Raw genomic sequence first — 23277 nt, 5'->3', positions numbered from 1 at the left:
CTACAGCTCTTTCGACCATTAAGAAAGGACAATCGACTCTTGCTGACAACCTACCTATATACAAAATATTACTCAGAGGACATTGCCCAAATGAAAGAAATAAATAAACGTGCCACTACTGTCGAAGACTTCCTCTTCCTAGCGGCAATAAGCGGATGGTTATCCTTTTCAAAAACAAAGAGGGGGTGGTGGACCATTGTTTGACCAGTGTTTTAACACAGCAACTGTGACCTGTGAAGAGCAGTACAGGGACCCTTTCTCATGTTGACTTGAAGGGTCAGATAATTATCCCCTCACATATTTGAGCATCAACCAGAAAAGACGAGGTGCATCATAGATCTACAAATCTGATTTAATGTGACTTGTTTCAAGGCCTAGCCATGATAGATGGAGGATGCCCTGTTACAGGGGGATTTCCAGGTCGTGAAGCAGGCGTTGGTGGTAGACAGTCACGTGAGCTTAACATACCAGTGACCCAATGACATCAACTTTAATCTCCTGTCTCCCAACTGTACCCAGCGTGGCCTTTCCATCATTTCACATACATTTCTGGTGTTCATTTTTGCACTTTGAAAGAATCGGTAGAACAGATCAATTTTGAAAGCAAGCATTTCAGTGTGGATACTATTCTGCACACTCCATTCACATGAAGTTCACAAATGATGATCTTTTTTATGCATAAACTTTCTGCCGTTTCTTGGGTATCTTTTCCTCAGAGACAGCATCACCAGCACAACGTGATATGAAAGATAATTGGTTGGAGTACTTAACAGGTAGATTATTGAATAAACAGAACATTCTGTACTCTAGTGAGAGTTTGTGTAGGCAAGGTCCCACACTGTTAACATAAGCATGCTTATCCTCAGGCCCACTTCAAATTGTTAACACCTTCAAAGATGAGTCACTTTCCTCCATTCCCTGATCCCTCCCTGTTCCACTTTCCAATTCCCACAAAAAAGAAGATGAAGTTCCCAACAGGACATATTCCCTCAGCTGGGAGAGAGATAGGGTACATCGGTACCGGTCCCTGTTGGTGCGGAGGGGTGTGGACAACAAGAAGAAAAGCAAATATTGGAAGTATCCCCAGGGTCGAGTAATCCCAGTATTAAGTGCAGTCTTGTCTTCAGAATGTGCCACTGACACTCAGACCCAATACTGGCTGTTTTTCAGACCGGGGTTTGATGTCCTGCAGGATTGAAGGAGCTCGGGGTCTGCCTGCCCCCCAGTCTCCATAGGCTTGGGTGTCGGTGACTCTGGCCCAGTGGACTCCAGTGGCTTCATGGTGCTTAACGGAATGGCTTGGTTTGGGTCGGTCTTCCTGAAGGTCTCATGGTCCACAGACCCATTCTTCGGTTTGAACGACGTACCCTGAACATGGTGTTTCCCTGTCTTGTTCTTCCTGATGAGATAGTACAGCAGGAGGAGGCCGAGAACAGACAGAAGGATAATCAGACAAACTGGCAAGATGATGGTGAACATGTTGGCTTCAATGAAGCTGAGAAATGAGGCTCTTTGCATGGGTGGGTTGTTGGTAGGCGCCTGACTGTGAGGGACTGTTTGAGAAATGCCTGCACCTGAGGTGTTGGCAGTAAGACTGTCTTCTGTGCCATGGAGCCAAGGTGCCATTGTCATTGTATAAGAATCCACATAGAGGGCACTGCTTGTCTCTGGTGCCTGTGGTCCCATGGGGGATCGGAGCAGCGTTGCATGATAGGGAAAGGATGGATCATAAGTTCTGGTAGTGAATTTCAGTGTGGCGGAGGCAGGTGGGACACCGTTGGCTGCCAGCTCTACTTGGAAACTGTCGTTTTGCACAGCTTGCCCAGATCTCTCTACATCAGGCACTTCCAGTCCAATGAGCCCCTGCTCGAGGTCAATCTGTGTGAAGGTATCGGCAGACATGGGGCGAGTCTTCCCACCTTTCACAACTTTTACAAACCGGCTGCTCCTAGGTGCCCTTAGCACTTTAAAGGTAGGGACACTGTTAGTCTTGTTGGCCAGCTCACTTGCATCCAGAATATGGGTGTCCATGAGGACAGTCCTTCCTCTTGGCAATATGATCCCACGCTGAATATTGACCAAAGGTTTAACCGATATCAAAACAACGCCTGTGGTGTTAGCTCCACCTGAGGTCGCAACAAAAAGAAATTCATCCCTTGAGGAAGTCAAGTCTGTGAAGACAAAGGACACTTCCCCCTTGTCCACCTGCTTCTGGGAAAACTCTTGCACCAGCTTCTGGTTGACCCGCAACTGGCCAAACTGTGGGGCCCTGGTTATCCTATACAGGATGTCCTGCTGGTCCCCATCTGACACAGCCAACAGATGATCTTGTGTTAGAGTTGTCTGTTTCTGGTCCTGGCGGATCTCCACTGGTTTCTTATTTGTCACAGTCAGAACAGCGGGCAGCACTTCGACTGTCAGAGAAGTGTGAATCGGCTGGTGAGATCCATCGGAGATGCTGAGACTGAAAGCGTCAGCAGCAATGCTCCCAGTCACAATGAATATGAGCCTGCCTTCATTCACATCTTCCTGGGTGAACTTAACGATGGGCACAGCACTGTTGTCCGAGTGTGCCAGAAAGCCGCTTGTTGGCCTCTTTAGGATGGTGTACTCTATCTTGTCAGGGGCGCTGTCAATGTCCATCACATTCAAGTGCTCTGTGGTGAGTGTCACTGCTGATCTTTGCAGTACTTGCAGGCTGGGATTCTGGGTCAGTAGTATGGGTGGGTTCTCATAAACATCCCTTATAGTAATGTTGAAAGACTCTGAGATGATGAAAGCACCCGGTTCCTTTGGAGGTTCAGAGAAATCATGGCCACTGGGCCAGATCCAGGGTGTAAATTTGAAACTATCCTCCTGTGTTTCAGAACTGTTGAGGACATATTCTAGCCCACCACTATGTAGATCTGACTGGAAGAAGTAAGGGCGCTTCTCCATGATAGGCCCATCAGGCAAAGAGAGCTTTCCATGGCTGGGGAATTCACTCAGCAGAAACACCACATCATAGCTGGACCTGTTGGACTCTGGGAGCCTGGCCAACAGGTTGGAGGCATCCAGGGATGACGAGTTGATTGTTGCACGTTGATTCTTTGCTACACTAAGACCTGGAAGAAAGAACACATATGTAAATTTATTTCATAGTTAAAGACAATCCTCTAGAAGAAATGAAAATATCAAATCATTATCAACTGGCATTCTAACATAACTCTACAACACAAAAACAACCCACACCTGCTGTTTGAATCAAAATAGATTTTGTTGGTGTTTAACTATATAAAGAATAATAGAGAATTTAAACAGCATACACAGCTAATATTTGCATTGACTTTTTTCGCATTAATTTTAGATAGATTCCAAAGGAGCAAACCCGTTCCTTCCATAGACCAAAGGGCAAGCCACTTTGCAGTACTTTGTTTCCAATGCATCTCCGATACAATGTGGACAATTCTTGTTTCTATGTCAGATTTTCAATTTTAGTGGCACACACATGCCAAATACCTCTCTCCCCTTTGCTCTCTCTCTTCAATTTCGGGATGCGCCTGCAAGAATATGCGCTCTCGCTTGCGAGATTCTTGTGTCTGATAATGGGTTACTAACCCACCCATAGCTTACCAGTCGTTGCTACAATTGTTGCTCTTTGCTGCCTTTTCATTGGGCAGTGCCTGCCATGTGTCACTTCTATTTATTGCCGTGGTGCAAGGACCAAGTACTGATTAAATAACTTTAATCAGTGCCCCTCCGCTTGCCATCTTTTCTTTTTTGAAGTTTTATGTAGCACAAACTCGAAGATTATGGCGCACCGATACAAAAGGACACATTCATTTTTTTTATTAGGCACAGAGGCTCTATTTGGCGGCCTACCACTCTCCGAGCATCACTTTTCGTTCCTGAGGTTTCCAAGGCCCCCCTTCCACTGTGTTCCTGTACAATTGCCCAACATTCCTTACTGCTTTGGGGAATGGGGTAGATCTGCAGACTTCAGAGCTGTGTCTACCACATCTCCTCTCATGGTGTGAGCTGGAGGATGAGGCGGACGCGTTTCCCAGTAACCTCGGGCTGTTGCCTTCTATGGAAGTATTACGATGCTCCAGTGGGCGGAATCCAGAACTGTTTATACTTACCGCGGAGCCGGAGTACCCTTGGCCATTGACCGGTGGAGCTGTCCAATACAGCTATAGAGGAAAACCCCCCCCACCTTCCTTTCCCCATAAGACGCGTGTCTTTGGCTATGCTACATGCTTATAACTTATATTATTGTGTAATCTCATGTTTTTTCTCCTAAGCCTATACTTGTAACTGCAACTGTAACTGTTGTCATTTTCGTAACCTGTAACCCGCTGATCCTCATGTAAAGTGCTCTGATACCTCCGGGTCTAGCCAGTGCAATATAAAAATCTGCAAACAAACAAGTAAATAAATAAAGAAGCCATGCTCCAGGGGAGGGAACACACATGACAAGGAAGGAATGCCTTTCTGCCTATTTTACTAAAGCCCCTTTACTAGGCTATCATACTCGGCTCAGATATTACGTACATGTTAAGCCTCTGGTAAGTACTGCACACAACTTCAGGCAGATACCTTGAGTGGCCCGATCTTGGGGGATATTATCAAGAACGGCTTTAAAAATTATCACCGGATTAGCGGACAAAAACTGCAGCTAAATCGGCGATAATGGGCTTTGAGAATACCAATAGAAGTCCATGTTCTGGTGTGAACATGGGCTTCTATTGGAATTCTGCAGGGCATATTATCAAGCCCATTATCGCCGCTTTAGCGGCAGTTTTGTGCCGCTAAACCGGCGATAATTTTAACACCGGTCTTGATAGTATGCCACTTTGTGTTTCTCTTGCCATGATGATGTGGAGTTTGAAGTAGTTGGGGACTTTCCATATAAATCACTTGGCCAAAAAGATCATATGGCGGTTAATAACTGAGGGCAACTTGATAGAAATTTTACAACTTGTCTCAATAATGTACAGTCACTGTCTAAAACGCGCACTGGTTATCTTTCATTTACTTTCTAACAAAAACTTGGAGAAACAAATTGTTTAATCTTTATAGTGCCCTTTCGACGTGGTATTCGAAAATACATCAGGACAGCACGTCAGGACAGGCGCATAATGATTGTTTTTCACTCTGCTCATTCATGCTCCACCTTTCAATGAAATATTTTGGAGAGAAGTCAGGGACGAAGCTTCAACATTAAATTAACCATACTTCTAATTTTCTGATGCACTTATATGCAGCCATCTGGATTTTGATGCAGAATTTGCTTCTTCCTTAGGCAATGTGATTACTCCCTACTCTCTCCATTATTCAAATTTCTCTGTCCATGGTGATTTCATCTTGCACAAAGATGATGGTAGATGACAGCAATTTTCTCCAAGCTCAAGCTCTATTGGACATGTTCACTGCCCTCAGTTGTAAACAATTAGTTATGTCATCAATGCATAAAGCTGGCCATATGCTTGAACTTATTTTCTCTAATGTTCAACCTCTTAGAATTGTCTCTATCATGCCAGTGATTCGGTCTGACCATTCCCTTTTCTTTTTTGATTTTTATGATATTCCCCATCGAGGATTATTAAAAGGCAATAACAGGCTAAGGAGGTGGGAGGAGGATGGGGCAAAATCACGAAGGACAATGTTAATGAATCCTTGACCACAACTTGTCCTTTATGAGGTGTTTCCATGGAGACCTATGCAGAAGTGGCTAATGCATGACTTACTCATGAGGACACGCATCTACGGTCCTCTTTGCGGCATCCGGAATGTCAATCATTGACCAGGGCAATTTTTACTCAGGCATGTCATTTAATGTCCTGATGATGATCCCACAATTGCTCTCATGGGATCGAAAAGTCATTGACTCTCTATACACCGTAAACAAAATTTGATTTGCCATTGTTTTTGTGTGCGGTGTCTTTGCACATTCATGCTTGCTCTATCTAATGTATAACGTGCAAGCAATTGTTCTGCCTGAGCTTTTGCTTTGTTTTGTTTTATATGTACCTTTCTGGACGCAGGATTGTGTCCCCAGTTTATTTTGCTGCAAATATATGGAATATTAAACAAACCCTGTCCGGCTGGACATCATTAATATAGTATTGATTCTTAGTCTATATTTATTCCTTCTTCTCCTATTTGTCCTTGTCTGGGTTCACTGTGTTTGTAACTTAATGCATGACTTACAGCAAATTTAAATCAACTTGCTCCATTTTAAAAAGTACAATCACATCAACCTGGTTTTCCATGGAGTTAGCAAGATAAAATCAGAACTGCAAAAACCTGCAACGAAAACTGGAGAAGAGGTTATACTCCTATCGACAAAATAATGAAGTGTTGAAATCTCACTTCAAACTTATGAAAGCCACACAAGCAGAATTGTTTTCCAATCAAATCAGTACAGATAAAACTGTCCTGTGGCAATTTTTTTAACAATGTTTCACTCCCCAGGCTTTTAAACAAAAGCTAAGACCAACTCGTTTCTTAGACCCAGTGAGCACAGCTTGGAAGAATATATCACAATACTAAACAGGCTTAATTAAGATTCCAAAATCATTTTCCTTTACTTGTATTTAGATTCTTCAAAAAAATAATGATTAGCTCTTCTATAATATCGTTGGAGTATCTTTACTAATACAGAGACCACTCCTGTGTATCAAGCAAACAAAAGTTACATTCACATAAACAAATTTTGCTGGTATCCATAGTTTTGTATTGATTGGTTGGTGGTAACCGCATAAGGGTTGCATTCTGGTGGCACAAATGGGTGGACACTCACTTGGATATCCATTTTTTTCGATAGGAACACTGCTCCAGCCTGAGTTACAGGTGCTTTGGGTCTATCCATTTAATATTTTCAGCAAATTTCCTTTAGGAGATGTTTTGAATGGTTTCACGTGACACTACATCTGTTAACCTTGCATCTGAACACAAATCATAATACGTATGCTATTATGGCTTCCTACTGGTTACAGATGGGGTCAAGTCCAACTTGCTGCATTTGTTTGTTTTCACAGTGATGATGTACAGCCCTGAGGAAGGGAGTTTGTACGCTAAATGCATTGGGTACAACACTCTCAAGTTGAGAGCATAACACAAGTGAAATAATGTGTTATCAACAAAATCGTTTTTGTGAATGTAACTATTTTTTGCTTGATACATAGGAGTGAGCTCTGTATTAGTAAAGATACTCCAATTAAATTTTATAAGAACAAATCAATTTTTTTTAAAGAATCTAAATACAAGTAAAGGAAAATGATTGTGGAATCATAATTAGGGCTCCTGGTTTTATTGTATTTATTTTTTTAACATGTCCACCTGTATTTATCCAGTGTATTTATCCATATTTATTTTGTGTTTTGCGTATGAATGAAGTTGTAAAACTATATATGTCCATATTTATTTAACTGATGGACTCGCAATCATACTTTGATGTCTGTCGTGTTTTAGCTATTTAAGCTGCCACTTATTACATACTAGTATATCCACTGGTAAATATTAGCATTATACCACAAATGTATATTTACAAATGCAGTTATTTAAAGGAATTTCATCCTGTTTTTTAATTTCTCATGCTGTCCATCTGCTCAGCTGTTGGGCTATAATTCATGAAAGACAGCACGAAGAGTCACTTAAAAGCAGCACAATTTCCTGTATTTATCCACTTTAAAAATAAATGCAGACAGAAAACACATTGTTTTGTGTCTGTATTTATCTGTAAAAATCCCTAAAAACTAAAAACAGGGAGCCTTAATCATAATTAAGCCTGTTTAGTTTTGTGATACATTCTTCCAAGCTGTGCTAATTGGGTCTAAGAAACGAGTATGGTAGGCACATACATACCAGTTTAGCACACATATTGTTTTAACCTCTCAGTATATTTACCAAACTATTGATGTGCACAATACACTCTCATTTGTTCACTCCCCAGGCTTCCACAGGATGATCCCCCTTTTCTCTGTAGTATGTGAAAGGCTTTCTTCATATTTTGAGTAAAAAACGTAAATAATACACTTGAAATTTCATGACACTACAACTTAACCTGGATGCTACAGTTTCTCATTACAGGAGTAGCAAATAGCACTCTTTCTCAGTTTAGGAGTATAACTTTGGAGGAATGTGCCCTAGCTATTCTTATATGCGAATCTAGCTCTCCCTCTGTCTCTATTCCTTCTCGCTTTTGTGCGATGCAGTTGATGTCATCAATCCTATTTTCAATGCACTCTATAATCTTACTTTGACCACCACTGCCATGGTCTCCAACCTCAGGCTTCAAGCTAGCCTGGCTGATGAGGTAGAATCCGTTCCCAAGATGCTAGTTTCCGGTCCAGGGAGGACCTGTCCTGGCAGTTCAGGCTGGACTGTTCCCATGAGGTACAGAGTCAAGACTGATTTGCGTATGGCTTGGTCTGAACTGGGGCGGAGAAGTAAGCTAAAGAATGATGATGAATTCACCCCAGGTCAGTGACTGGAGGTGAGTGTCTGAAAATCTTTAGCGCTCCGTCCATCATCTCCTTGTGTTTGCTCCAACCTGTGGAAGCAGGCACCGGTGGATCTGCTTCTGTAGAATCTCTCGTTAGATCCTTCCTTTCTTCACGACTTTAGGTCTGTCTCATGTATCCCAGCTGACTTCAAAATGTTTGAGAAACTTATTAATAAGCATCTATCTGGACCAACATGGTCTCCTCCATCCCTCACAGTCAGACTTTAGACCTATGCACAGCACCAAAATGGCACTGCTGGAAGTTACAGAATTAAGAAAATCAAGTCTTGACCAGTAACAGAGCAGTGCCTTAATATTCACAGATGTAGATTGTTAGGTGGCGTGTTACACAGTGGCCCACATCATGCTACTGGAACGGCTGGCAGATTTTAGAAACTGTGGTTTGGCCTTGAGATGGTTATAGAGGACAATCAGTGGTGCTCTCTACCTTCTCTTTTCTCTTCTCTTCTGATCATAAACCACTTAAGTATGTGGTGCCACAAGGATCTTCCCTAAGCCTGACCCTATTTAATGTGTGCATGACTGCTCTTGCCTCCCTCATTCAAGAGCATGAAATCAGTATGGTCTCCTAAACGGATGATGCACAGTTTGTTTTTGACTGGACGAGCTAAAGGCATCTTAAATCTAACTCAGATAAAACTGAGATTCGGCTTTTGGCAATTTAGCTGAGGTATGGTCTAATGATTGATGGCCTCTTGACTTAGGACATCATCCGCCTCCCATGACTGTTGCTAAAACATTGGGAGACATATTTGACACAGAGCTCTCATTCATGTCCCAAGTTTTGTTAGTCGCATGATTATGTTGGTCCCTCTTAGGTTCTTTGAGGGAAATTATGGCAATTTTGCCAATGGAGACTTGAAAAACGGTATTACATGCCTTAATTACTTCTCTGCTGGACTACAGGAACATGCTCGATTTAGGACTGCAGAAGAATCTGTTGGATCGTCTTCAGATTGTTCAAAATGCAGCAGCCAGATTGATCCTAAAGATACTGTACCGGAAGTCAATTTCTAAACATCTGATACAACTACAGTGGCTGACAATTTAAAAACAAAAATCTGTTTTAAACACTAGAATTGGCCCATTGAACATTTTATAGCTCCATTTCCCAACAGCTCTGAGATAGGATGACCGCCTATCATCCCTCATGAGCACTGAGGTCTCCTAATGCCTGTTTCCTGAAGAAACCTAGGGGTATATTTAGAAGGAAGTGGTGGAATGAGGCGCTAGCCTCCTTGGCTTAACGCCGCGCTCTGCCTCTACTGAAACACAGGGCTGCACCGTATTTATAAGAATACGGTGCAGCCTTGCATTTTCCCCTGCACTGGCACTAATTTAGCTGCCTTGCACCAACACAGGCACCCTTGCACAATAGTGCAAAGGTGTCTACATTGAGGGGAATGATTGTTTATGTGCAGGAAGGCATATCTTCCTGCACATAAACATTCAATGGCGTTTTGCTGTTTCTATGTGTGCTGCACAACGCAGCACACATGGAAAAAGTAAAAACGAGGAGAAATTAAACATTTCTCCCTGTTGCGCCAGGGTTAGACCAGGTTTTCACTGGTCTTAATTTTGTCACTGCCCCATATTTATGCCACCCTTGTGATAGAGCGCGATTGTGCTCTTCCAATTGTAGGGGTGCCTCATAATCATGAGTAGTTCCCACCTACATTTATTCTTTTGTCGTATTACCATGAGACAGTAGAATGTGTACTGTAATAATGTGAAAGGTGATATGCTAGGGGTATTTTTAATGTAAACGTGAAGAAATTAATCTTGCAATACATAAGTGTTCAGCTGAAAACATCAACGTGCAGAATTAGTGTATGAGGCTTACAACTATTCACATAATTGATGTATTCACGTGACGTTTTGATTTAGACATGCTTAATAAAATGTTCATTTATAAGTGGTTTCGTAAGGCCTAGGTGCCTTATTCTTATATTGGCCGATTTCTGTAGACCTGAAATCAGGCGCGGCGAGCGGGGCGTGACGGAACCGCTCCGTCACCAGCACAGCCCACCCGAGGCTCGTGACGGAGCGGTTCCGTCACAAGCATGGAACGGGTTAAAGGCTGAATTTCATGTGCATGTTGGATTTTTTCTTTTCTCATGTTTCTGTTACAGTTGGAGAAATTCAGAATAATGCTTTTGTTTTAGGAGCTGGGTTTGGGGAGCAGAAGATACATTTGTACAAGGAGTGCTGATAATGTGAGACGGTGTTCCTGGAAATCAAGATCATCGATCCAGGAGCTGCGAGTATCAAAACTAAATGGAAAACCACCTATGAGTAGGCTCCCAGGGGGATGAGGTGATTGGTTGATGCCTAATGGGCATGTTCTATGATTTGGTGTTTTGAATTAGGGACAGTGCCCCAGGGGGTTGAGTTAGGAGAAGAGAGGAAATTGATGGAGAGGGAAAGAGCATCTTAGAATGAGCTCTGTAGCCTTACGCTACTTTACCCATACAACGTGAGTGTGCTTCTAAGGAAGTCTTCACGCGCTGACACCTTTTGCTAACTTGCATGGGGAATGCTAAGTAGGGATGTCACATTAGCAGTAGTGTAGGGACAGATTAATGCTTTATACTTACAAACCTTAAATGAAGTCTGATCTTGACGTGGGGACACTTATTGCCGGCTTCTGGTATTGGAATTTATCATTCTTTTCATGATCCAGCGACAAAACCTTGCACGCAGATTTGGCTTTGCATTAGTTCCGATGTACTTTTACATTCTCGTCTTGAGGTGTCTGTATGTCCAGTTATTTTTGGCTTTGTAATGAAACCCACTAACCTGGAAACTGGAGTCTGTGATTCTTTGGAGTCAGGTTTCTTTGAGCTTATGAGCCTGAACTAATGTGATATTCCTCTCCTCGACACTTCTAACGCAGGTACAAATGGTCCATTGACCTAGGATTCCAGAGTACATTGGCGAGAGGGAACCCTGCCCCATCACTTGTAAATATGGGGCATCGTCAAAATTAACGGGTGTTGTGGTGAAACGCCCACCACAACACCCATTGCCTGCCCCTTTCATGCTAAGTATAGCCTGAAAGGGTGCCTTATTCACAAGGCGGTGTTAAGTCATGTTAAGTGGCTTAATGCCGCCTTGGAAATAAGGCAAAGCCCCTATCGCCACCACAACGTCCAGAAAAGTGACGTTGTGGCTGATAGGGGCTTGTAAATATACCCCCAAGTACATGGCTCACTAAAAGATGTGGGCGTTCTTTCTCTTATCTAGTGGATAAAGCATGAAATGATATGCCCAATGCCACACTGCAGATGAAACTCCTTTAAGGAAGCAATTGAATCTTGGTTTTTCAACTTGCCTTAGTCCTATGCTAGCTGCTGTACTCACTACCTTCCTTTCAGTGCCTGGATGCTCCTGGGGGCAGCTATTACGCTTTATGAATGATCTTATTCATGTATTCATTCATTCAAATCCCACTATCAGTATTGATATTGCCTGCTGTAGATATTTGACGACAAACAGCAAAAAAACAACCTGTAGGCGAAGCCTAACAATGGAGAAAGAAGTTTAGGCAACTGCAGGCGAGAGAGCGAACTGGATTAAATGAGATAAAGCGAGGGAGAGGTGAGTGTAGACTGACTTTATGGCCTTTGTGCAAAATACCATGACGTTGCTGATTTTTTTTCTCTTGTTATCATTAAACAAATGTAAACAATTAAACTTGGCATGGGAAACTAAAATAATAAGGCACGTGATGTCCTCTTTTGGACTTAAGCCCATCAGCATCTGAACTAGCGTCTGGGAGCCCGGGCTTGACCGGGGTCACAGGGTTTAGCCAGTCAGCAGGAGAGAACATAGGCCGCTTCCTGCCTCTTTATCTTAAAATGTTCCCAGGCTTGTTGGGAAATGCGCATCTTCCACCCTTAAACTACAGACAAACTGTCCCTTACAGAGCTGGGGCTACTTCCCATAAGCTACTTGCAAGACCTGAAGGGCTAGGGAACAGTGAATCATGTCATGCACGCCTGATACTGACTCTTCACTCAGCTCTACCAGCCTATCTTTGTATAGTGCTAGAATCACGTGGCTGATTCTCCTATGCTGGAAAATGCTTTAAGACAGCAGAACAGACCTCTTTCAATATTGTATTTAACATTTTAATTATCTGTAAGACGCTCATGCAGTTCTGAAGGGGTATTGTACTGCATCGTGCTTTTGACTTTTTGACCCTCAGTATGCCACGACTGGTTCTAGGCGTGTCAATGCAAGAGGCTTAAGCCTGTGGCTCCAAGGCAATCAAAGGTAGCATAGGTTGGGTCGAAGGCATAGTTGAAGATAGGGCATTTTTTTTTTTTTTTTTAAATGACAGTAACATCCAGATTTCTGGACTATTTGCTATATGGCACTCCCAAGCACTGGGCTTGGCATATCCAAGCTGTGGCTACTGAATCTCTGTCTTTTTTTTACTTGGCTACAAAGAGTATTAGCCATCTGTTGGGAAGGCCTCTTGTATCCAGGACATTATATATGCTTCGAGGGGGCTTGGGTCAACCCATTGATAGATAATTATTGAATAATTGTTGTCTCTCTCATTTACCCTCTCCTGATACAGAATATTTCCTCTCTGTTCTTTTGTTTTCCTTGCCATGGTTTCATGGTGCTCTGATTGCATTATATATTGTTACAATGCTGACATCAGATCTTGCTTCTCAGTGGCTGGGAGGGAACATTTCCACTGCATACTCCCCTATGCCTAACTTCACCCTTCTACCCCTCCAACCAGTGACTTCTTGCCCCTTCCAAAGACCCCCTTGTTTTTTTGAAATTCTATTTCTTTTATTTATTTATTTATTTGTGCATTTTTATATAGCGCGGACTTTACCCGAAGGTGTCAGAGCGCTTCACAATAGGAACAGAACTGGTACATGAGAACAATACAAGTGAACCAAATAAAAAGGCAAACGTTACATTAAATGAAGCAAAAATGACAATCGTGAGCCAGCAAAATACAAGAGGCAGCAAACGGTGCATTCCAAAAGTGACACTCGTGAAACAACAAAATAAAAGAGGTAGCAAACGGTGCATTACAAAAGTGACAATCGTGAACCAACAAAATAAAAGAGGTAGCAAACGGTGCATTACAGGAGGAAAAAGTGACGTGTGCAAGTTACAAAAGCATACAAAGTAAACATAAAGCTATAATACTGCAATACATGGGGGGCACTCAAGCACAAGAACCAATAAGAAGGGAATAGTGGCACTTGTGCAGGTATCAAAAATAAACAATTGTAGGAGGTAGAAAACAGTGTGTTACAAGAGAAAGTGACGGGTGAAAGATACACATGAGTACCAGACACAGGTAGAAAGAGAGTACTGCACAAAATGGCAGACTCTCAGATCACAAGAACACACTGGGAAAACACTTCCATAGTCATGTACAGTAGATTTTTCTAAAATGGAAGGGCTTCCTACGGATAATAGAGAGGGCATGAGTTACATTTGGAAGTGTCTTTGAAGGAGGAGAGCTTTGAGGTCAGTTTTGAAAGCCTGGGAGGAGGAGGTGGTCCGGAGCTGCGGTGGAAGGGAGTTCCAGATTCTCACCGCATTGCCCGAAAAGGATTGGGACATCGTTCTTTCCTTCTTGAAAGTGGGAGGTTCAAGCAGAAGATTTTCCGCATTGCGTGAAGGTCTAGAGCCACCAGAGAGTTTCAGTTTATTCGCCAGGTAGCGAGGAGAGGAGGAGTGCAAGGCTTTGTGGGTGATACAAGCAGTCTTGTAGATGGCTCTAGCCTCGATTGGAAGCCAGCGGAGGGTGGATAACATGGGAGTGATGTGGTCGCTTCTTTTGGCCCCATAAATGAAACGAGCTGCTGAATGGAGAACAGATTTAAGGGGGGACAGGTGGGATTTGGGGAGGCCAGTAAGAAGAGAATTGCAGTAGTCCAGTCTTGAGAGGACCAGCGATTGCACCAGGGTTATAAGGTCCTGCTCCGGGAAGAAGCGACGGATTCCCCAAAGAAGGCGCAGATGGTAACGAGCAGACTTTGCAATGGAGTTGATGTGAGGGGTTAGATTGAGTTTTTTGTCGAGGATGACTCCCAGGGATTTTGCGCTGTCGACAATGATGGGTTTAGTGTTCAGTAGATTCAGCTGATCCATCCAAGATTGCACTGGGTGGGGAGAGATTGAAGAGGAGAAGAGGAGGAATTCGGTTTTGGAGGGGTTCAGAATCAGTTGATGAGTAAACATCCAGTTATGAATGGTGTCAAGAGTGGAGCTTAGGATCGAGAGATCGTGAGTAGAGGCAACCTTGAGGTAGATTTGAGTATCGTCAGCATAGAGATGATAATGGATCCCGGATTTACTTAGGAGATGTCCTAGTGGTTCTAAATAAAGGTTGAACAAAGTGGGTGCAAGTATAGAGCCTTGAGGAACACCTTGACCTACCGCCACAGGAGATGAAAGACTGTTCGCTATTTTGATCATTTGTGATCTATCAGAGAGGAAGGAAGCAAACCATTTATGCACAGTTCCCTCCATGCCCATTCTCTGTTTAAGAATGTTGAGGAGGGTGTTGTGATTGACAGTGTCAAAGGCTGCAGAAAGGTCAAGGAGAATTAAGAGACAGGACCCCCCTGAGTCGAGGATCCTCAGAGCGTCATCAACCACTTGCAGTAGGGCGGTTTCAGTGCTGCAGTTTTGAATGAAGCCAGACTGGAAATTGTCAAGAAGATCATTGTCTTGACGACAGAGTTGCTTTGCTACACATCTTTCTGTAACCTTCGCAAGAAAGGGTAAGTTAGTGATGGGGCGGAAGTTGTTGAGGTCAGACGCATCAGCAGTTGGTTTTTTAAGAAGCGGGGTGACCTGCCCAGTTTTGAAGGAGACAGGAAGGGAGCCTTGATAGAGGGAGAGGTTGACCAGAGTGGACCAGTAGGAGATGGAAAGGGAATAAAAGGCAATGGCAATGGCACTGGGGATGGGGTCCAGATGATGGTTGGAGGGCTTTGTTTCGCGGATGCACTTGAGAAGGGCATCTTCAGAAATGGGGTCAAAGTTATGCCAAACAGCTGAGGACTTGCACTCCTCTGGAGGGGTAGGATGAGCGACCTGATCCACAAGAGATTTCACTTTTTCGTCGAAGAATAAAGCGAAATCCGCTGCTCTCTTTGCAGAGTCCTCCAACTTGGAGGAAGGGGGAGAGCGGTCAGGACACTTGATGAGATCGAATAGTTTTTTGGGTCTATTTTTGGCTGAGTCAAGGAGGGTTTTGAAGTGTGCCGCTTTCCCAAGGAAGATGTGTTTGTGGTACTTGGATCTTGCGGAGCGGAGCGTGGACAAGTTATCGGTGGATGGCACTTGCCTCCATTGTTTCTCCAGGAATCTTAGCTGCTTCCTTTCTTCATAGAGGGATTTGTTGAACCGAGGTGCTGAGGGGGTGGGCCTTAATCTTTTGCTTTTGAGTGGAGCGACGTTGTTGATTTCATCTGCAAGAACTGTGAGACATTGGGAGGTGAGTTCGTCCACATCTAGGTTCGGGTCTAGCCTTGGAAGTGATAACAAAGCTGATTCACAGAGGGGACCGACATCAATATTTTTAACATCACGGAACCAGGAGATAGCCCTCTTGGGTTGGCCAAGTGTAATAGCGTGTGATAGTTGAATAGAGAATGGGATGAGGAGGTGGTCAGACCAATCTACGTGAATAGGGGTAGAGATGGAAAGCAAGCCTGCTTTAGAAATAACAAGGTCCAGGATTGAGCCCTTAGAGTGTGTTGATTCTGTGCAGTGTTGGATGAGATCGTTATCAGAGAGGAAGGTGGCCAGGGAGTTTGCGGACGAGTCTTGCGGTGAGCCCCAGTGTAGATTGAAATCACCTACGAAAGTCTGATTGTCACTTTGCGAGTATTGGTCACTGATGAAGTCAGTGAGTTCCTCCAAAAACGCAGGGCCGCTACGAGGCGGACGGTAAATGACATGGAACCTAAGGGGTGAACGGTGATGCACTTGTAACTCCAATGAAAGGCATTCAAAGGTGAGAAAGGAGCTGATAGGAGAGGCCTTAAGTTGAAGGGAGTTTCTAAAGATGACTGCAACACCTCCCCCCGTGTTTTCTGTTCTGTCATTCTTAAGTATAGAATAGCCTGTAGGAAATAGGAGATCAAACACAGCATGCGAGGTATCTTTGAACCAGGTCTCTGTGAGGAAGAGCATGTCAATATTGTGGTGGGTGATGATATCTGAGATTTCAAGTTTGTGTTTTACTGCAGATCTGCAGTTGTGGAGCAGACAGCGCAGCTCTGTCAGGACTGTTTTGGTGACGGGGGCACTTGGGCTCTGAAGAGTGATCGGGATGTTGTGTTTATGTGGGGGTGCTCGGGAGGGTTTAGGTGGTTGCTTGGTTCTAACAGAGGAGATGGTTGGAATAGTGTAGATAGTAGGGTTGCTAGGGTATGCAGGTTGAGGAAGGGCGGCGTTCAATGGCTTGTGCGAATTAACAGAGTTTGCTGACGACTGATTGAGCTTGGCTAAGTTGAGGTGAGGGGGCGAGGTGCATCTCGTAGGAGGTTGGGACGGAGGGGGGGTGCACAAAAAGGTGGAAATCTTAGAGCTAAGCAGTGAGATTGCATCAGTAAGTTGTGAGATGTAAGTGATAAGGGAACCTAGTATGTTTTCCATCGAGAGTAATGCAGAGCACGGAAGGTTGGGTGGACTATCTTCTGACTATTTTCCACACACTGCAGTATCGGCGGGTGGCCATCTTAAAATGTTTTGTGACAATTTCAAAATGGCCACCCCTAAGAGCATATTTGCATGTGTGTACCGTCAGCACCTATGATTAGATATGCTTTAGCTAAACAAATCACATTAATAGATGACAGCCCCAAAGCAAGTACATCAGCATTGACCATTTTGTATAGGATTTATTTACATAAAGTAAAATGCAATAAAAATGACTGCTGCGGATACATTCGGCCAACAGCGGCATCCATGAAAAGCGTTTGTTAAAATATTACAAATGCATTCATAGATACTTGCAGTAGATGCCCACATCTGCAGTGGCCATCAGGCATTTGTAATTAAACAACTAATTTTAAGATGGTCGCTTTGGAAATCTAATAGTTCTCTATGCGTAAAAGAACAAGTTACATTTTTTTTTTCTTTATCGTTTCATATACCGAAGCTGTGCCTTGGAGTATTAGTGCACATTTTATCATCGTAAAGTCCTATAAGCAAAAATAGATTATAGTATACAAACTGCAACAGTGGGAGATAAGAATGCATCTTGTGCCATAGTTGCCAACTGTCCTGTTTTTGCAGTGACTGTCCCGGCTGGTTGGAGACTGTCCCGGGTAATATTGTTGCAGAAACTGTTCCTCTTTATTACACACAGGTGCGCAAACAAGAACTTTCTATCTGCAGCAGCCCTGTGCTGCAAAGTGACCTGGGAATTTTTGTTCACATTTTCAAATGTTGCCAATTATGCTGGAACCATTTTAAAGTAAGACAAGCATTGGCACAGCCAATAGGTTTCGCCTTTGGAACCTTATAAGTTTTTAGTTATGCCGTACTTATAAGGTCTCAAATGCGAGACCTATTGGCTATGCCAATGCTTGTTAATTATGCTGTATACCATCTCCGATGCAGTGCAACATGCCTACATTACAAATAAAAACTGCATCATACTGTGGCGTGCGCAACAACCCTGCACGTGCCTATAAAATGAAATGTCGGTTGAACGCGGATAAGCAATTAAAAAGAAGAATTTTTTTATTTTATTTGAAGAACTGTTTGGGGAAAACAACTTAGTCATGAAGTTGCCGAAACAACACGGAAGGGGACGCTGAAGCAGCACGCGGGCCGGTGGGGACTAACGCAAATCATGGTGCTGGAAGCAGCACGGAGAGCGCCGGAGGGCATATTGAAGCAACACAGAGTGCGCATTGGGGATTGATGTGTGAGAGTGAGACTATAGTGAAGGAATTATTTGGAGCTGGGAGAGGGGTAAAAGCAGATAGGCAAAAAAGCAAAGTGGGAGACTGAAGGAAACAAGGGCAAGCGCATCACAAAGGGGAGGAGGGAGAGACGCACACAGGCGAGATACAGCAGTGCGGCGAGAGAACAAAAAGCGCAGTACGGAGACATCAGGAGACAACATGCACTCTCACAGAGTGCTTAAACAAAAATAAAAACATCACCCATGCAGTGTAAGTCTCAATGAGTCTTGCATATCCCACATCACATACAATACCAAAAACACATAACTGCTAGTGGGGGTGGGAGCAGCGGCACTCGGCCATGCTAATTAAAATAAATTTAAAAAAGATGGTCGGCGTGCCGCTGCTGTTTTAAAGCAATCGTGCTTGTGCCAACTTGCCCCTAGTGGGAGCGGGAGCAGCGGCGCACGGCCATGCTAATAGATGGTCAGCGCGCCGCTGCTCGCTCCCGCAAGGTGGATGCCACCACAAGCATGAGTGTGCTTGAAAAGGAGAGGACCAATTTCTAAAGGTCATCTCCTAGATTAGCTCATGCGCGCTGCCCAGGTGAAACCTAAAAAAAGGGTAACCATAACTGATCGTGAAACAAAAGTGTTCGAGAGACCTATATAGAAAAGAGGGTCAGGAGGGGAAAGAAAGGGAGGGTTGCAGCAATACATGTCATTTCAAAGGTACAGACTGACAAAAGGAGGGTTAAGGTGGCAAGAAATCAGCTCAAATACATTTGGAAAAGATGGGGATTTCTGAAGGACATCAAAGGAAGTTGTGTTCTTAGTTGCTGGGTAAAGTGTTCCAGAAGCTAGCTGCAGCGCCTGAGTAGGACTGCTTCCTTGGTTGGAAAGTTCTAAATTTGGGCATCTACAGCTGAAGAGAGTCCTTTTTTTCTTGATAATTTTGCAACCAGATATTTTTAATAAGTTGGTCAGATAACTGAGCATTTTCCGTAGAATTGTTTTGTAGGTCAGGCATCGAATTTTGAATTTGATTTCAGCTTCCAAGACTATTCAATTACGTTCACTGAGTAAACATCAAACATTTGCTGGATTAATTTATCACCTTAAAAATCTAAACCTGAAGCGTTACGACAAATCCGCCCTCCGGCATACTCCCCTCCTACGGACACTAAAGCAAGTATGTAAAAAAGCTGAAAGGAAATGGAGGAAAGACTATGCAGGGACAAGCAAATTATATTACAGAGTTACACTAAGGAGGTACCACCCCAAAATGAAAACTGCCCATGTTGCATATTTTTGAGGTAAAAAAATCAACTGCACCTCCAGTGCTCCACGTGAAATATTTCAGAATGTTAAGATATTATTGGAGCCCACCTCATACAGCACCACTCCCAAACCTTCAGTATCCCAGTGCAATGTGAGTTAAAAAAAAATTACCAATATCTATCTAACTTTCCAAGAGTCCGATAGACTATATATGCAACCTATATATGCGTCTGTATGACAGACGTTGTATTGCCAGTTGGGATCTCCATAGTATCATATGCTTATGGTACCCAATTGGTTTTCTCTCTCATTCCTGGGCAAGATTCTCAAGCCCCCACTTTGTAACCTTGTTCAGAGAAAGTAGCAAGCTTGATAGATACAGCCCCCAAACCTAACAGAGGCAAGCGGGAAAGTAGGCAAAATGGCCTCTTAAAAATTTCCGACATGACTCTGGGTAGCCTCACAGTGGTCTTTGGCAAAGTTAAATCGGATTCCTGTTGGACCCTACTCCACCACGCATATCTGCCAAAGCAGCAAATTACATTTTTCCTACCTTGTTAGAGATGCTAAATCTCTCCTTAGCAAAAGGAATAGTACAATCGGCATGAAAGCACACCATAGTGAACGCCATATTAAAAAAGTCTGCCCTTGACCCTACCTATCCAGGAATTATAGACCCATCTCGCCGCTTCCTGGACTGAACAAAGTATTAGAAAAAACATGTTAACCAGTCCCTCTCAGAATTATTAGAAGTGAACAAAGTCCTTCACCCAACCCAAACGGGGTTCCGACCAAAGCACACCACTTAAACCACCCTCTTGGCAGTAGTGGAGTAATAACAAATGCTGGTATATCCAGGAGGTACGATGGCCATCATACTTCTTGAACTAAGCGTGTCTTTTGACACTGTAAACCATTATATCCTTATCGAAAGATCCTATAGTGCTGGAGTCTCACGACAGGCTTTGAATTGTCTTAACTCTTTTCTGAGGGATAGGACCTTCCAGGTCTTTGATGAATCCTGTGCCTCAGACATTTTTCCTTTGAAGTGTGGAGTACCACAGGGCTCGTCTTTCAGCCCCACACTATTCAACCTATATATGCGTCTGTATGACAGACGTTGTATTGCCAGTTGGGATCTCCATAGTATCATATGCTTATGGTACCCAATTGGTTTTCTCTCTCATTCCTGGGCAAGATTCTCAAGCCCCCTCTTTTTAACCTTGTTCAGAGAAAGTAGCAAGCTGGATGGACAGGTTTTGCCTCAATTTAAATGGGGACAAAACCGAGCTTGTGATATTAGGGAATAATATCAATCCCTACCTGAGCCATGGCTGGCATGATTGCCTAGGCATGCCTCCTTCCCCCAAGACAGTTATAAAAATTCTCGGTGCATGGCTGGACAATTTGTTGTCTTTGGAAACCCAGACAACAAAACTCTCGGCCAGCTGCTACGGCATCCTCAGAATGCTGTGTAAAATCCTACACACCCCGCCCCTTCCCCTCTAGAAGACTTGTAGTCCAGTCTTTGAACCTCTCCCATCTAGATTACGGGACCATAAAATACAGATTGCTTTCGTACAGGAGATGCATCTGACACGCAGTACAGAACATGCCATAGTCTCTAGCTGGGCAGTCAATAGACTGGCATCATCATATGCGTCATACTCTACAGGGGTCACGATACTGGTAAAAAAAGAGATTGCATTTACAGTGACACACTCAGTAGTGGATGAGCAAGGCCGTCTCGCAATAGCACAGGGTAGCCTTTGGGGCACTCCCATAACCTTAGTCAATAAGTTCGGTCCCAATGTAGATGACTTGGGGTTCTTTATGTCAATATGGCGCCATAATAACACCTTGCCCCTACCAATATTGTCTGGGGAGGAGACCTCAACACATACCTGGACCTCAAGATGGACAGGTCCGCGATGGCTTACTAGCATGGTAAGCAATCAGCCAGGGTAATACAGGCAGGACTTGAGGAGTATGGCTAGAAGATATCTGGTTGCTGCAACATCTGACACTGCAGGAAGGAACCTTCATCTCTTCAGTACACAGGCTGTGGTCCAGACTGGACTACTGGCTGTTATCCCATGACATTTGCCCATGGGTTGCAGAGATCAAACACATGCCTAAAATGTTATCAGACCACGTACCAGTGAAATTGAAACCACAATGACGTGGAGGCGTGAAGATTTCAGGCAACTGCCCTATTGGACACAATGTTCCGGGACTGGCTCAGATCAGCCGTTATTGAATACTTCCTAAAGAATGACGGCTCAGTAGAGAAGATGGGAACTCTGTGGGAGGCGCTTAAGGTCACGATTGGAGGAATCTGTATTAGTACACAAGCGGGGGCCTTTAAATTGATATGCACTCAGTAACAAAAGACTGTAGATACAGTGCTCTTGAATGGGAATACAAGAGCAAGCCATGACATGTCACTCTTGCTGCGAACAGGGAGCACTTAACCACTTTTCAGGACATAGCTGCACAAGAGTTGCAGTTTCTGCCAAACGCCACATCACACGTTCCTATGGAGAGGGGCGCGATGGTGCCTAGGCCGCAGTTTGACTGAAAAATTGAGAAATCTGAAAGGATCAGACACATAGTAAAATTAACTACTTAGTAAATGAATGACAATCATGATGCCCCCTCCATATTAAGCTTTTTCAAACGCTTCTACACTGACCTCTCAAGTAGTCGCACAGCAGCAATGACATATGCGATAGGGGCTTATCTTGAAGATGTGGCACTAGTGTGGCTGTCCCCTCAACAGCAGGAATATTTGATACAACCCATTATGGTGGAAGAGTTCAAGGAAACTATGTGCACTCTCCCCAGCTGTAAAGCACTGGGGTTATATGGTCTGAGAAGAGAGTTGTATGAGTTCGCGGACCTCTTGGACCCACACCTACACGCTATGTACGAGGAGGCTTATCAAACAAAGCGCCTGAACACTGCGAGTCGTAAAGACCCCTGTTTGATCAACATAGACACTAAAATGTTAGCAAACATTTTAGCAACCTGCCTTCAACCCCTTCTCTGCACTCTAGAATCTCACCCATAATGCTTTGCGGGGCCTTTGCTTGGAATTGTATTTTTACCCATAATTTTGTTTGGGGTGGTCCTAGGAGGATGGGACCACCACCGAATCGTTCAGCAAGATATGCTCTTTGTGTTCAAGGCAGCTGCTTGGTCCTGCCTCTAGGTTAGGGGGGAACCCCAAAAATCATCACCTCTCTCACTGCCTGAAATATTTTAAAGTTTACTTTTGTGAATTGGTTATATGCTTTTTAGTATGTAAAGATAAAGTTGTTTTATCGAAGGGATGTGGGTGCAGGAGCTAATTCTGCCACACAGCGGAGTTTGAGTTTTTTGCAGGAACTCTGTGTTACCAACAGAACGTGGAGTTCGGAACAAATTTCACCACCCACCGCTAATTCATACTCACGTTTTTTTACTTATTTGTCAATGTACTCACTGTACTGAAATGTATTTCTTTAAAAAGCTTAGGGTGCATCTACGAACTTTATTATGGGCAGGGAAACAACCAAGAATCAGCTGGGAT

At 43.6% G+C, this 23277-nt stretch overlaps 1 protein-coding gene across 1 annotated transcript in view; it reads right to left on the bottom strand.

Moving 5' to 3' along the window:
- Positions 1 to 334: 334 nt before the first annotated feature.
- CSPG4 (chondroitin sulfate proteoglycan 4) overlaps positions 335 to 23277 on the bottom strand; it is a 275264-nt gene continuing 252321 nt past the window's right edge. The window contains exon 10 of the mRNA XM_078684541.1: positions 335 to 3104. Coding sequence (XP_078540667.1) covers positions 1144 to 3104 — 1961 coding nt within the window. The 3' untranslated portion in view covers positions 335 to 1143. The remainder of the gene's footprint in view (positions 3105 to 23277) is intronic.

This window comes from Lissotriton helveticus, chromosome 3_2 (assembly GCF_964261635.1).
Source record: "Lissotriton helveticus chromosome 3_2, aLisHel1.1, whole genome shotgun sequence".
Classification (NCBI taxonomy): domain Eukaryota; kingdom Metazoa; phylum Chordata; class Amphibia; order Caudata; family Salamandridae; genus Lissotriton; species Lissotriton helveticus.
Note: the sequence above shows the minus strand (reverse complement) of the source record. Positions and strands in the feature narration are given on the sequence as shown.